The 14,253-nt window shown below is 34.4% G+C and overlaps 1 protein-coding gene across 1 annotated transcript; it reads left to right on the forward strand.

Annotated features, from left to right (window-relative positions):
- The first annotated feature begins 13,082 nt into the window (after nt 1-13,082).
- On the forward strand, nt 13,083-13,643 carry LOC146925192 (uncharacterized). The gene is made up of 2 exons (XM_085711940.1): nt 13,083-13,334; nt 13,479-13,643. The coding sequence occupies exons 1-2, from the start codon at nt 13,083-13,085 to the stop codon at nt 13,641-13,643; spliced, it is 417 nt and encodes a 138-aa protein (XP_085568066.1).
- The last annotated feature ends 610 nt before the right edge of the window (nt 13,644-14,253 follow it).

Here is a 14,253-nt window from a genome sequence, read left to right on the forward strand (position 1 = left end):
CTTTGTTTCTAAAATATCAGTAAACCACGGTAGTAAAGTTCTTGGGAGAAGTAAAGACACCATCCAAGTCAACCGATATTTATGCTCTCAATTGCTGACTTTTTTAATAAAAGTGAGTCAGAAATAGAATGATAATTAATAAGTTACGAAATAGGAGCTTACAGGAAGATACTCCCTCCGTCCCGAATTAATTGAGTCATTAGCTCATTTTACATTTATTAAGAAAAATATATAAATAAAGGGGAAAGTGGAATATATTGAATTTGGAATGATGAAAGTAGTATTAATTAGAGTTATAAAGGGGAAAAAGTGAAATATATTGAATTGGGAATGATGAAAGTAGTATTGAAAATTGAAATGACTCAGTTATTTTGGGACACTTTTGTTTAGTAAATGGCTCAGTTAATCCGGGACGGAGGGAGTAGTAAAGTTTTGTTAACCAAATTTGGCATTTGATGGCCAATGACTGAAATTTGAGGACTAGATATTGAGGCTCTTGATTCTATTGGAGAGTATCGTGGAGATATACCAAAGATTTTCAAGAGTTAGAAAAATTGATCGGAGTCTTCTATAAGTTATGTATTTCGGTCACTAACACTTCATCAAAGAAAAACAAAACATTAGCTGATGTAATTGCGTCTTGTATTTTTTTTTCTCACGTAAGTTATATTAATCAGTTAATTAAACTGTATTTATTTAGGGTTAATGGTGTTTTACCCCCTGTAATATAGGTCATTTCCAGGTTTACCTCATGTAAAATATTTTTTTTCCAGAATACCCCCTAATAGGCCATACAAAAACCAAAATTTCTGAAGGAAAAAAATTAAATTCGTTTTTGTATAGCCTATTAGTATTCTGAAAAAATAATATTTTACAGGGGTAAATCGAAAAAAATATTTTACAGAGGGTAAACCCGGAAATGATCTATATTACAGGGGTAAAACACTATTAACCCTTTTTTTTAATTAAATTGTATTGTTTTTCTCAAGTCGAAAATGTTAATCCACACTTCCAACTTCGAAAATGTCACATCAAATTTGTAAGCTGACAATTTTGTTAGTTTAGTGATGAATCATGATAATTATATAAAGTAATTAAATCCCTACACCGATTGTAATTCTTTTTCATAAAGTTTATTTTTTTCTAAGTTTATTATTATTTTTATTTGTTGGAATCTATTATGTCTAATTAATACGTATCTAACTAAAGACTGGAATTAAGAAAACATTCAACGAAACAGGATACAAAATATAGCAAGCTGTGGTTAATCATGAAAACGTACTCAAAAAATTTTGGGTGATGAAATGATGTAATTTGTTATAGAGTAGTAATGATATTTTGACATTCATTTGATGACAACTTTGTTGACAACCTTGTTTTTCTCACTTCTTATTGGTCAAAAACAATGGAGAGAGAAAAAGGAAGAGAGAGAATAACAACATCATGTGAGTATGAGAGAGAAAGTTGTCCAAAAGTTGTCAAAAAGTGGTTGTCAAAATATCATTTCTCTTTGTTATAATTGCTTTGGTCTTTACGTGCTGAAAAAATAATAGTGATGAGGGGTTTAGCAACTTTTTTACTTGGAAATAAAAGTTTAACTTTTCTATCTTGCAAATTGTCGGCTTATTTCTTAATTCATCATTGTAACTCAGGGGACATCCTAGAACGCTTGGATCAACATTTTCGATTACCCGTATGATCACATCTAATAAACCTTATGCAATCATCATTTGCAAAACGGATAGAGTAATTATTACATTTGTACCATTCTTGCATATAGATTGTGACATTATGATACTATTACATTGTTTCACACAAATTAAATACTCCATAATCTTGTATGTGTTACCTCGTATCATTTGTCGTAGCAAAAATTCGATATCATTTGCTCGTAATACCGTTATAAAAGGTAACTAAGGTGAGCCATAAAGGTTAAAAAACTCCAATATTTTAATGTGTTTTCCTAGTACTACTATTGATATTCCCGTTATTATATAAAAGGGTTAATTAAGTTTTTGGTCCTTATAAATATCTGTAATTTTGTTTTTAGTCCCTATAAAAATAAATCACACTTTTTAATCCCTACAAAATTTTCCGTTAGTGTTTTTAGTCCCTGTTAAATTAAAAATTGTTTAATTATGCCTAAACTTCTAAATTTTTGAAAGATTTTTACAGACATGTTCATAACATCGTAAGACACTCTTTTATAAAATCTTTTAGTTTTTTTAACATGTAATGAATTAAATATGATTTTTTCCAAATTCCAAAATTTCAAGATTATATTAATGAAAATTTGGACCTAATAATAAAATTTTGAGTTGCTCTTTTGCGGAAAAACTTTGTATAATGTTCTAAATAAGTATGTAAAAAATATGTTAAAAATTTAAAAGTTTAAGCACAATTAAGCAAATTTTAATTTTTCACGGACTAAAAGTATGTGTTAGTCCCCGTTAAATTAAAATTTGTTTAATTATACTTAAACTTTTATATTTTTAAATGATTTTTAACAGACATATTAAGAACATTATAATAATCTCTTTTATAAAAAATTAGAACTTTTTAACATGTAATGAATTAAATATAATTTTTTTAAAACGTCAAAAATTCAAGATAAAACTAATGAAAATTTGGATCTAAAAATAAAATTTTGAGCTAATTTATTGCGGCGGAACGTTTGATAATGTTTTAAACAAGTATGTAAAAAATCATTAAAAAATTTAAAATTTTAAGCATAATTAAACAAATTTTAATTTAACAGGGACTAAAAACACTAACAGAAAATTTTGTAGGGACTAAAAAGTGTGATTTATTTTTATGGGGACTAAAAACAAAACTGCAGATATTTATAGGGACCAAAAACTTAAATAACCCTTATTTAAATTAAGTTGGTTTATATTCTGGTATATTATATATATATCATCAATATAAAGGGAAGGTTTCCTCTCCTGTACCAAAAAAAAAAAATAAAGGGAAGGTTTAATTCAATGTTTTTTTTTTAATCAAGTGATTAATAATATACACCAATTTTTTCATCTACTAACCCAATCCTGCGTGCAATCATTGGATTCATTAGGATCAATTATTTCTCCACCATATTGTGTCATCTATCACATCGATAGTGGTAACACACTTGGTATCGTCAAAACCACCCAACAAGCACGGGAAATTCTCAACATGTATGTTGGATTTACGTTTTTAGCGATTGTTTTTAGGAAACATTTATAGCGTTATGTTGAATGTTATTGTATGTTGTGTACTCTGTCAATTTGAACGAACAAAAAGTTCAAACCCTGTTATGTTCACGCTAATAACTATTGTCTTGTTTTGTGTACATTATTGTTATTCTCAATGCATTTTTGATTAAGTCAAAGAAAAAAACATTCAAATAACTAGACCATCGACCCGTGTTCCGCACTGGTCATACCAGCTGAAACATACGCATATAAGTAAAACATTATATAATACATGTATATGAATAGGTCATAGTGTTACGTTTTAAAACAACTAAAACATTGATCATAATACGTAGAAAATGGATAAATTCAGCAAATGACGGTGACATTAAGTACGTAATTAGTAGCTACTTGAGACAATATGTAATAAGTATCTTCAACCCATTTCTGGAAGTAACTCTCGAAATTGCAACATAAAGACGACCGTGCGAAAAACAGGACTTGACAAATATATACCAACATTCTTTAAAGATTGTCCTTGACTTTTGTTAATAGTCATTGCGAATGAAACGGCTATCGGGAACTGTCTCCGCTGAAACTTGAAAGAATCCTGACGTCAGAAGGTTTAAGAGATAATCTTGGTATAAATACTTTCTCACCAATATTACTTCCAGATATGACCCTACCTTCACGCACAAATTTACCCATTCTAGTTATTATTAGTCTTGTACCATTGCAAAAGCCTGCTCTTTGATCTATATTCCTTAACAACATCACCAATACTCCAACCTTTAATTTGAGATTATGATTTAGGATATCAGAAGCAACAATTGTGTTGAGGAATTTAGGTGGGTGAACATCATCAATCGCATCACCGTTTTTGTTCTTTTCCATTTTGAATAGAGATTTCTGTTCATATCTTTGCAATTTGTTTGTGTAATTTGGTTAGACATTTAGGTGCATATGTATAGACGTGTGGCTTCATCTTACATTAGTTATGCAAACAAAACAATTAATATTGCACGTGTGTATATGCAAAAGTAGTGCACTCATGCTTCTTGGGTGACACAATTTGTGTAGGCTAGCTGAGGACATCTCTTACTATTCTGTCCAACTAAACTATGGTAGATTGTAGGCTTAATTGACTCTGTTTTTTTGAGCAACGTTATTTACAACCTTCAAGATTGAAAATATCAAAGCACATTGAATGTAATCTAAAAGCCAATCTTCATACCAAAAAACTCAAATTCTTCAACAAAAAAAAAATGCATCAAAAGGAACCGCCCCATTATTTATTGTTTATCAAACGTGATTTTACTTTTCATAGAACAACAATGGCATTTTTCCTATGGCTATCTGTTCCATTTTTGTTTGTTGGATCCTTCAAATGTATTGAGTTAAAAAATAAAAAACTTAAGCAATATATCCGCTGCTGTTCCTGGTTTTTTTTTTTATCTGGTTGTTATAATATGAAAGATATAAACCAAACCATTCCACGTTCAATATTGTCTTTCACTGGTGTGTTGCATGTATATATAAAAAATCAAGTCTAGATTGGATAGGGGGTATAAATAACGATCTTAATCAAGGGGAAAAAACTTAATAATATGCATCAAATGTTATACCATCCAAAACCTTATGATCTTCATGGACAGCTACTAATAAATTGTAAACATGGCATTGAGTTTTAACCACATGTTATAGTTAACCTTTAACCACATCTTCTTAGTCTCAATGCTTCATTGCAGTCAAGTACAAATTGCTACATGAATAAAAAAAAATTCAAAAAAAGACATCACATAAAACTTAAAGTAGACTTATACATATCAATCAAAATAACCTTGAATAAAATTACGATAAAATTGCAAAGAAGTCTTGGAACTCATTTATCCAGAGATACATAAAGCACACCATTCCGGCCTTTAGCCCTTGCTCCAAGCTTTATGCCCTGTCCTTTGCATGATGGATCCACCAAAGTAACGTATCGGTAAAGTTGACTGCCAATCTCTCTTGTGAGGTTAGTTCCTAGCAGCATATAACTCTGGCACATAAACAACGCAAAAAAAAAAAAAAAAAAAAAACTCAGATAAAACTCATTTAAATAGCAGCAAGGGTCAACCAAAGGAAAAAATAAAGGAAAGCTAACATGTTAAAAAGTTTAGATTGGATTTTTTTTGGCAGAAATAACATTAAGCTCTTCTGATTGAAAACTAACGTGTGAAAAAAGCTTGTATTGAAATAAGATTCAGACAGATGAAGACTCAAAAATAAATATGAAGGAAATGAACCTCTCCTGGATGGTACTCAACGCAGTATGGCACGGCAAGGAGAAAACAGTTGTTTGAGGTTTGAGGATGGCAGATAATGCATACGTATTGGGTCTATTTATAGAGTTTAACTTTCCATGAGAGTAAACTGCAATGGTAGTCTAAAGGTGGGGCCTTGGGCTTAGGGCATAGTTATGATGACATTAATTGATGTAATTGAGAGATGTATTGGAGGGAAATGAGGGAAATTCAAATTTGAAACTTTGAAAATAGCATTTAATGATGTGTTGATGGCTTGCAACACACACCTATGATTAGTGCTTGGGAGGGAAACTAACAAAGCAATTAGGGTTAAGCAATTGCTTGACCTAATTAGCTTTTAGAGTAAGTATGATTTGAAACTCAATGTCCACCTTTCAAACTAATCCTCACTTGTCGGCACTATATTCTCCTCAAAGTGTAACTCTTTGTTTTGTTTTCTTTGACTAATTATTCTCTCACTCTCTCGTGTATTCTATTCCACCTTTTTATTGCTGTGATTTCTTCGTTGCATTCCTTATCGTGCTATATATAGCAGTATTCATTCCAATTCCCAGGCTCCATTAAACGTATCATATAACTCATCTTCCTTCTCAATCGACCCCGTCTTTTCATTTTCCACTTCTTATGAAGCCATTGATGACAAGTGCAAGCCTCATTCCTCTTCAATATCGTGCTCAAGGACGGATTATTTAGGTATGAGGGTGTGCCTACACACCATATATAGATTTTCCAAATTTGCACTAGTTATTCTTTGTTACTACTAAATGACTATAGTTATTTGAACATGACAAAATTGTATAATCTATGAGACAACCTATAAAACCACACCAAAAATTTATAATAATTATCTCTCTATCTACTAAATTAACATTTCTTTTTAGTCTCATTTATAAATTATCCTATAATTGGTCCAATATTTTTGTTCAAATATTAATACTCTTTTCAATTTGCATCCGTGACATGGGCATACCTCTTCAAGGCATGGTGTGGTTATAGCCACACTCTACTTTATCATTGAAAGCAAACGAATGAAAAAAGATCAAGAGATTCTAACGGAAGAATGTAAGTATCATGCAATAAATCAAAGGTACTCTATCTCTTTAATTTTGCCTCATGCTATTCTTTTCCTTTTTTTTTTTTTAATTTCTCATGATTCAAGAAAGCTATATATTCAAATTTATTATAGGGATTGGGAAGAAAACATGAAAGATCAAGTGAGTATGAACAGAAAACCAGCTATTTCTCTGATCCAAAGGACCCAACAAGGTAATCTATCATTTTGATTTACCTCCTTTCACCCATTATACCTTTCTTTATGGCTTTTACTTTCTTGCACTTTATGTTGTGTGTCACGATCCCAACAAATAAACTTGATTAATAAGATCAAAATAAGCTCTCTCGGTATTGTTCATATTACAATGAAATTTAACGGGTTTTTTTTAATTAGACCTTTAAATAGCTCTCTCGGTATTGCTCTCCACCCAGCACGTTTTGCTCCCACCCTGCAGCCCTTCCATATTTACCCTTGCGCATGTTAACTAACGCAAGTGTAATACTATGCGTTAGTTAACATGCGTTGCGCAACTTAAGTAACGCAAGTGTTAAACACTGCGTGAGTTAACTTGCGTACTCATTAATACTGCGTGAGTTAACTCACGCACCCAAATTGTACATGCGTGAGTTAACTCACGCACACTCTGTGCATACAACCAGAAGAGGTAGAAACCTCTTTTTTCCCTGTTTTTTCAATCATTCTTTCATACATTCATTCAAGAACAGAATTTTCATCATTCATTCAATAATACATTCAATCAACATCAACTCATAATTATATTACGAAAAATAACGGGATAAAATAAGCGAATAAGATAACGGATAATGTCATAAAAACGCTAAAAAGCGTAAGTGTAATAGGAGTACAACGAAATCCAACAAAATGTCAAACAAAAAATAAAACTACACAAGTCATAAAACATAAAAGCCAAGTCATGTTGGTCCATCCCGTGGACTCCTACTCCTCCTCCGCGGTGTCGGCATCTGCTCCAGCATGCTCCACTCAGACTGTATGCCCTGTATGATCCGAAGAACCTCTGGATTACCAAACACATCTGGATGCCCAAGTGCACTGTCCACTCTAGCCCTGATGTTGCTGATGATCTGGTATGGGTCGGGAGGATGTCTGGCCCACTGCTGCTCAACAAGAACCTCCTCGTAAGCAGGGACAGGACGAGGAGGGGCATCAGCTGCGTAGTCAGGAATGGCCGCAGGGGGGTTCACAATAGGATGTGATACTCTAACAAACCATTTCATGTACCCCTTAGTATGAAACCACGACTGGTTATCTGGAACCGGATGACCCCTCTACTGATGGCTGAGGACATGTAGAGCAAACTCAGTGAAGGCCTGGGCCACATCATCCGCCGCAAGATCCTCTATGTCTGTAGGAGGCCTGGGAATTCTCTGGACATACCCGTACTGCCTAAGAACCCGCTCTGGCAAGTGACGGACCATCCTGTCTCTGCCGGCCATGATCCATCCTGAGTACCAGCATATATCCTGAAAGGGCGTAAGGTGTCGTCGTCTCTCGTACGGCATCCAGGTGACATGAGAAAGGTCCATCGCATCGATGCAGCTCTGTAGTGACGAGGATCAGTAAAGCCCCTGGGAGGTTTCCATTGACTCACAAGTGGGGAAACAGTAGGGTCATAGGCATCATCATCAATCCTCGGAATGATGTTCGAGAAGTGCGCCAAAGTCCATCCCTGCAAACACAAAGAAACAAATATTTATATCACAAGCAATTATTACCACAAGTATTATTAACACAAAGAAACAAATATTTATATCACAAATATTTATATCACAAATATTTATATCCAATAAGTAAAAAAGAAGAAAAACAATTATTACCACAAGCAATGTCATGTAACCGCCAATGGAGGCCACAACTGAGTCGGAGGTAAGAGATAGCTGCTCATATAGGAAAGCAAGTCCCATCCCACCCCATGACCAGTTGTCCAACTCGTCCATATCTTGCAGAGCAAGCAACCAAAGCAGATTAATGTTTTTGCTGTTCTTGGCGGAAAAAATGGTCCAGCCAAGCAAGAGCAACAGAAACGCCTTAACGCAGGCTAATGTAACTACAGCTCGCTCGTTCTCCTCCTCAACTGTGTCAACCTCAAGAAGCTGATTACACCTATTCAAGAGCTCCTCATATCGCCTCTTCAGTACACCAAAACTGATGTGAGAACCACCCTGTTTTATCAGCTCCTTAGCGGCTTCCTCCTCTGTAAACAGTAGGTCCGTCTGCATCATCTCTAACCCCTCCTCACGGGTTAACTCTCTATCAGGAAGGAGTCTCCCAGTGATGGGAATGCCTAGGAGACACGCCACATCATCTAGTGTGATGGTCATCTCTCCAACCGGTAGATAGAAGCTGCTGGTCTCCACATGCCATCTCTCTGTCATGGCACAAACGAACCCGTGAGATATGTTCTCGTACCCACTAGTCAGGAGGGGAGTCAGACCGGACATATTCACTTCATTCCAAAACCACTCATTTTGTTCCCCCGGAATAGGCAATGCCAAATTTTTAATGCTCAGCTTCTTCCCGTGGGAGATACCTTTCACCCTATGTTTTCTTCGAAACTGAAATACAAAAACAAAACACAACAAACAATAAGTCGTTAAATAAATAATAAGTAAAACAAACATTAAATATATGCTAACATAAATGTTAATTCTAACATTAAATAAGTAAAATAATAATTAGAATAAGTTGTATAAATAGTAAAAGAAGTAAAATAAACACTAAGAAGTAAAATAAACAACATTAATTATTTTAATTGAATTTCAAAACAAAAAATAAGTAAAATAAACATTAAATTATACTTACATCGGCATCAACCCATATCCTACATGCCACATGTCCGCCAAAGTTAGGTAAAAGCGAGAGTTCAGAAGGCCCCCCTGCATAGCCGTCCGGACCGGCCTCGTACACCACCCTCGGCACCCCCCTGAAAACGAGGCTCGGGCTGCTCATGCTGCTGAGGCTGCTCAGGCTCATCATTCTGTTGAGGCTCCTCAATAACAGGCGGCTCCTCAACAGCAGGCTCCTCAATAACAAACTGCTACTGGTGAGGCTGAGGCTCCTGAAACTGATACGCATCATGCGGCTGCTGATAGACCTCATAATGCGGCTGATACTGCGTCGGGTCCATAGTCTGGGATGGACCCGTCTGCGACGTTGACCCCTCTGCAACGTCATCTCCATCTCTAGCAAGTCTCGTACCCCCACCTCTCCCTCGACCAGCCATAGGAGGGCGTACTGCTTGCTTCTCCCTTCGTGCACTACTAGTAGAATTCTGCACTCTCCCTAACCTAAGTCTGTCATTCGTCACCTCAGGCGGCCTCTGAGATGTATTCCTCCGAGACATATCTGCACAACATTTAATGAAGCAAAAAATCAATGACACATTTTCACACGGACATTGTGTCATTTCTAACAATTCAACAACAACACTAATATTTCGACAGTGTCATTTCAATCCGTAAACTACCACATTGCAGTCAAACATGTTATAATCAAAATTAACAAATCATGTGTTAACTAATTTGTTAAGTCACAATCCAAAACAACAAAATAATTACCGTTGAGACATTTTACCAAACACATGGTGTGCAATTTTCAAACAACTACCTTAATCTAACAATTTGTAGACCCTAAACTACCACATTCTACTCTAAACAACTTCTAAACAACAATTCCTAAGTTAATTCGTCACTAACAATCATCAAAACTAACATGCAAACCAAATCTATAAAAACCTAAAAATGTCATATTTCTTAAAAAAAAAAACTAAAATTTCTACAAGTTAAATGCAATTAAGTAGGGTAATCATCACTTACTTGATAATGTGGGAGAAATTGGCTTTGAATGGTGCAAGAATGATGAAAATCGGATATGGGGGGAAAATTTTCGAAGTTGAGAAGTTGGAGAAATGAGGGAAATGTGTTTCTGTGTTGCTGATAAATGACTTAACTAACGCCGCGCAAGTTAACTTGTGCAACGCATGTAAAGTCACACATAAAATATACCTTGCGCAAGTTAAGGTGCGCAGCGTGACTTAACTTGCGCAGGGGTAAAAATGGAATGGCTGCAGGGTGCGAGTGATTTTGCTGGGTGGAGAGCAAAATTCTTTTGATTTACCTCCTTTTACCCATTATACCTTTCTTTATGGCTTTTACTTTCTTGCACTTTATGTTGTGTGTCACGATCCCAACAAATAAACTTGATTAATAAGATCAAAATAAGCTCTCTCGGTATTGTTCATATTACAATGAAATTTAACAGGTTTTTTTTTTTTAATTAGACCTTTAAATAGGGGGCTGCTAACTTACACCCACTTAAAAATACTTTTTTTTTTTTGAAGACATAAACCCACTTAAAAATACTAAGGTGCAAGTTAGCAAGCTGCACCCACTTATAATTTACTGAAACATCCTTTTGTATATATTCTAATTAATTTTAAATAGAAGGGCAATTTTGTAACTAACTTAAAAAAGATCATTAAAAAGACAATAACATGCTTAAGGTACGAAACATGTAATAAAGACAAACAAGGAAACAATATTTGGAATGATGAAAGTGAGTGTAAATTAGTGATAGTTGTTAACTTGCACCTTAATAATACTTATAAAAATGAGTGTGAATAATCAAGTGGGTGTATGTTGCTAACTTGCACCTTAGTATTTTTAGGTGGTGTAAGTTAGCATCCCCCTTCAAATACTATAATGTACATGAAGGTATACTTGAAAAAAAAATACTACACCAAAACTAATTGTATTAGCTACCAAAAAAATAAAACTAATTGTATTATCTATATATATATATATATATATATATATATATATATATATATATATATATATATATATATATATATATATATATATATATATATATCTTTTAGTTATAACTTTGCTAAAAGACACTTTCATAAAAATTAATTGGTGTCTTTTAACAAATGCTCATAGAATAACTTGCTAAAAGACACCTTCATAAAATGTGTCTTCTAGCAAAACTCATATATATATATATATATATATATATATATATATATTCGTTTTTATTGTTACAAATGTATTCCCTTTAATATCCCCTAGAAAAATGCATTCCCTTTATATATAGATATTAAAAATACAAATAAATGAGTAAGATAGATAAAATTACATTTGTCGTCTCTTAACTTAGTTTCAGATAACGATTTTGTCATTAATATTTTTTTTCTACGCCTTTTTTGTTTTTTATTTTTTTCGCTTTTCATATGAACTCAAATCTATAATTTTATTTCCATATGAACTATTAGTGTTCAAATATATTTTCCTTTATGTTTTCACATAAATTTTAAATTTATTCTTTGAAAGTCTACAAGCAAATGAATCAAAAGGACAAAAATGACCCAAATAAAAAGATAAAGTACAATTTCATTATCTGAAGTTAAGTTAATGGACGACAAGAGTATTTTTTGCCTCAAACATAACACAAGACTTTTTGAGTTCAAAGTGGGTATTAGTGGAGACCGTAGATCATTCACATTGGGACGAAAATAACTATACAAATAGAGTTTGATACCACATGCTTACCCAAAATCTTAAAAGACATCGAGTCTTTTTTAATCCTTTTACTTATATATTGCTTAATACTCATTTTTCCATCCGGTGTGTGACTTAGTTCACCTCACACTCGTCACTTGACAAGGTTCAAATATGGGTTATATATAAGAGCAACTTACACCAAAGGTTCGTGTATTGAGCTACAAGAGTAAGTACTTGTGTGTCAAAAAAAAAAAGAGTAACTACTTGTAAAAAAAAAAAAAAACAGAGAAGAGTGTAAGTTAATCAAAGTGTAGTCACACACTTAGTTTTTTTATATTTAAGATCTTTGGTACTTTGGGGCAAGTTAATCCAACGCGTAAAAAATTGTTTTAATTTTCCCTAAAAAATGTTTTAATTTGTTAAAAATGAAAAGTATTTTGGATACTGACAACAAATGTTTTAGAGGTAACGGCATTAATAAAAGTAATGATCGTTGATGAGAATATGACCTATTAAAAGTGATAAAATAGAATATTCTTGTAATTATTATTGTAGTTATATGACTTATTAAAAGTGATAGAATAGAATATTCTTGTAATTGTTATTGTAGTTATTTGTAATTATTCTCATTCATATATGTTATTATTTGTCATTATTTTTAAAGGTTTGACTTACACATTATCATTGTTTATATACCCTTTACAATGACGAATGAAATCAACAAAATTACATTCTCATATTCTTACATGGTATCACGAGTTTTGTTTTCAGCATGACCTACCTTTTCTTCCTTACTTGCAGCCGCCTCCTGCCCCCTTTCTCTAACCAAGGTCGCTACTGCCTAATCCCTTGCGCCGCTCACTATCGCGTAAGCGTCTTACTTAGCCGCACCATCCACTGTGCCTTGCCACTCTCTCGCGCGCATTTCTTCTTGATCGTGCCGCACAACAACAACCCCCTTTTTCTGTTTTTATTCCAGCACGTCAATTCCCGTCATGCCAACATGTCCTCCTCTGACATGTCTTCATCGGTTGTCGTGTCCTCAACCACTGCCACCTCTTTCTCTTCGGCGAAAACAGATTTTCAACCAGCACTTGTTGTCACCAACATCAAAAGTAGCATTCCCTTTGTGCTAGAGATTGAGAAGGATCACTACACCATGTGGGCTGAATTGTTTGAGGTTCATGCTCGTGCCGACAAGGTTCTCGACAACATCATTCCTCATCCCAACAAAGAAAAGCCTGCTTCCACTGATGCTAGTTTTGAAATATAGACCACTCTTGATTCAACGGTTCTACAATGGATTTTTTCCACCATCTCTCTTGATCTCCTTACCACAATTTTAGAGAAAGGATCCACTGCTATGGCTGCCTGAAAACGTTTGACTAACCTTTTATAGGACAATCAAAACTCTCGTGTTGTTGCTCTTGAACATGATTTTTCATCCACTCGCATGGAAGATTTTCCCAACGTTTCTGCCTATTGCCAGCGTCTCAAGCAACTCTCTGATCAATTAAAGAACATTGGAACCCCATCAACAGTCATCGTCTGGTCTTTCAATTAGTGTCCGGGCAGTCCGAGCCATACCATGGGGTTGCCACCTTGATTTGTCAGAGCAACCCTATAGCTTCATTTTTTTCACGCTCGCTCTATGCTCACCTTGAATGAATCAGGTTTGGACAAAATGCATAACACCAACTCTTTTTCTTGTTTTTCTATCCTTCTTGTCGTTAAACCCCTTGCTCCAGTCCCAAATCTTCCATACACAATTGTGACACCAAAACAATAGTCTACTATGTAATTGTGTAGCGCTAGCTACATTGGAGTCCACCCTCCAATACTCCTATGATCCCTCAAATTCCACCCTCATAGTGGTCTTTGAAGATCCTCCACCAAAATTAGGATTGCTTGTGGGCTAAATCTAACATACACAGGTATGGTTGGTTCCCAACTAATCGTGGGTTCTAAAAAGGAAAATGGTGTCGTTATAAAGACCTTTGACATCAAATCATATATTCTTTCTGTTCTTGGAAAACTACCCTACGAGGTGTGGGGTCTGAGAGCGAAAGAAGACATTGGACACATAATTTTTTTTGCCAGTTTTAAAATCCTAGCTAACATCAGTGTGATTAAGATTGTTTGGAAAATTGGGCCTATGTTGACTAACGATGGTA

This window comes from Medicago sativa, chromosome 5 (genome assembly GCF_051527215.1).
Source record: "Medicago sativa cultivar Bolivia chromosome 5, Bolivia_mono, whole genome shotgun sequence".
NCBI lineage: Eukaryota > Viridiplantae > Streptophyta > Magnoliopsida > Fabales > Fabaceae > Medicago > Medicago sativa.

What these genes read in the sequence shown, in the direction of transcription:
- LOC146925192 (XM_085711940.1), top strand. Translation starts at nt 13,083, where the DNA reads ATGTCCTCCTCTGACATGTCTTCATCGGTTGTCGTGTCCTCAACCACT. An exon ending in AAAAGCCTGCTTCCACTGAT is followed by an intron (nt 13,335 to 13,478) that starts GCTAGTTTTGAA and finishes AACCTTTTATAG; the next exon opens with GACAATCAAAACTCTCGTGT.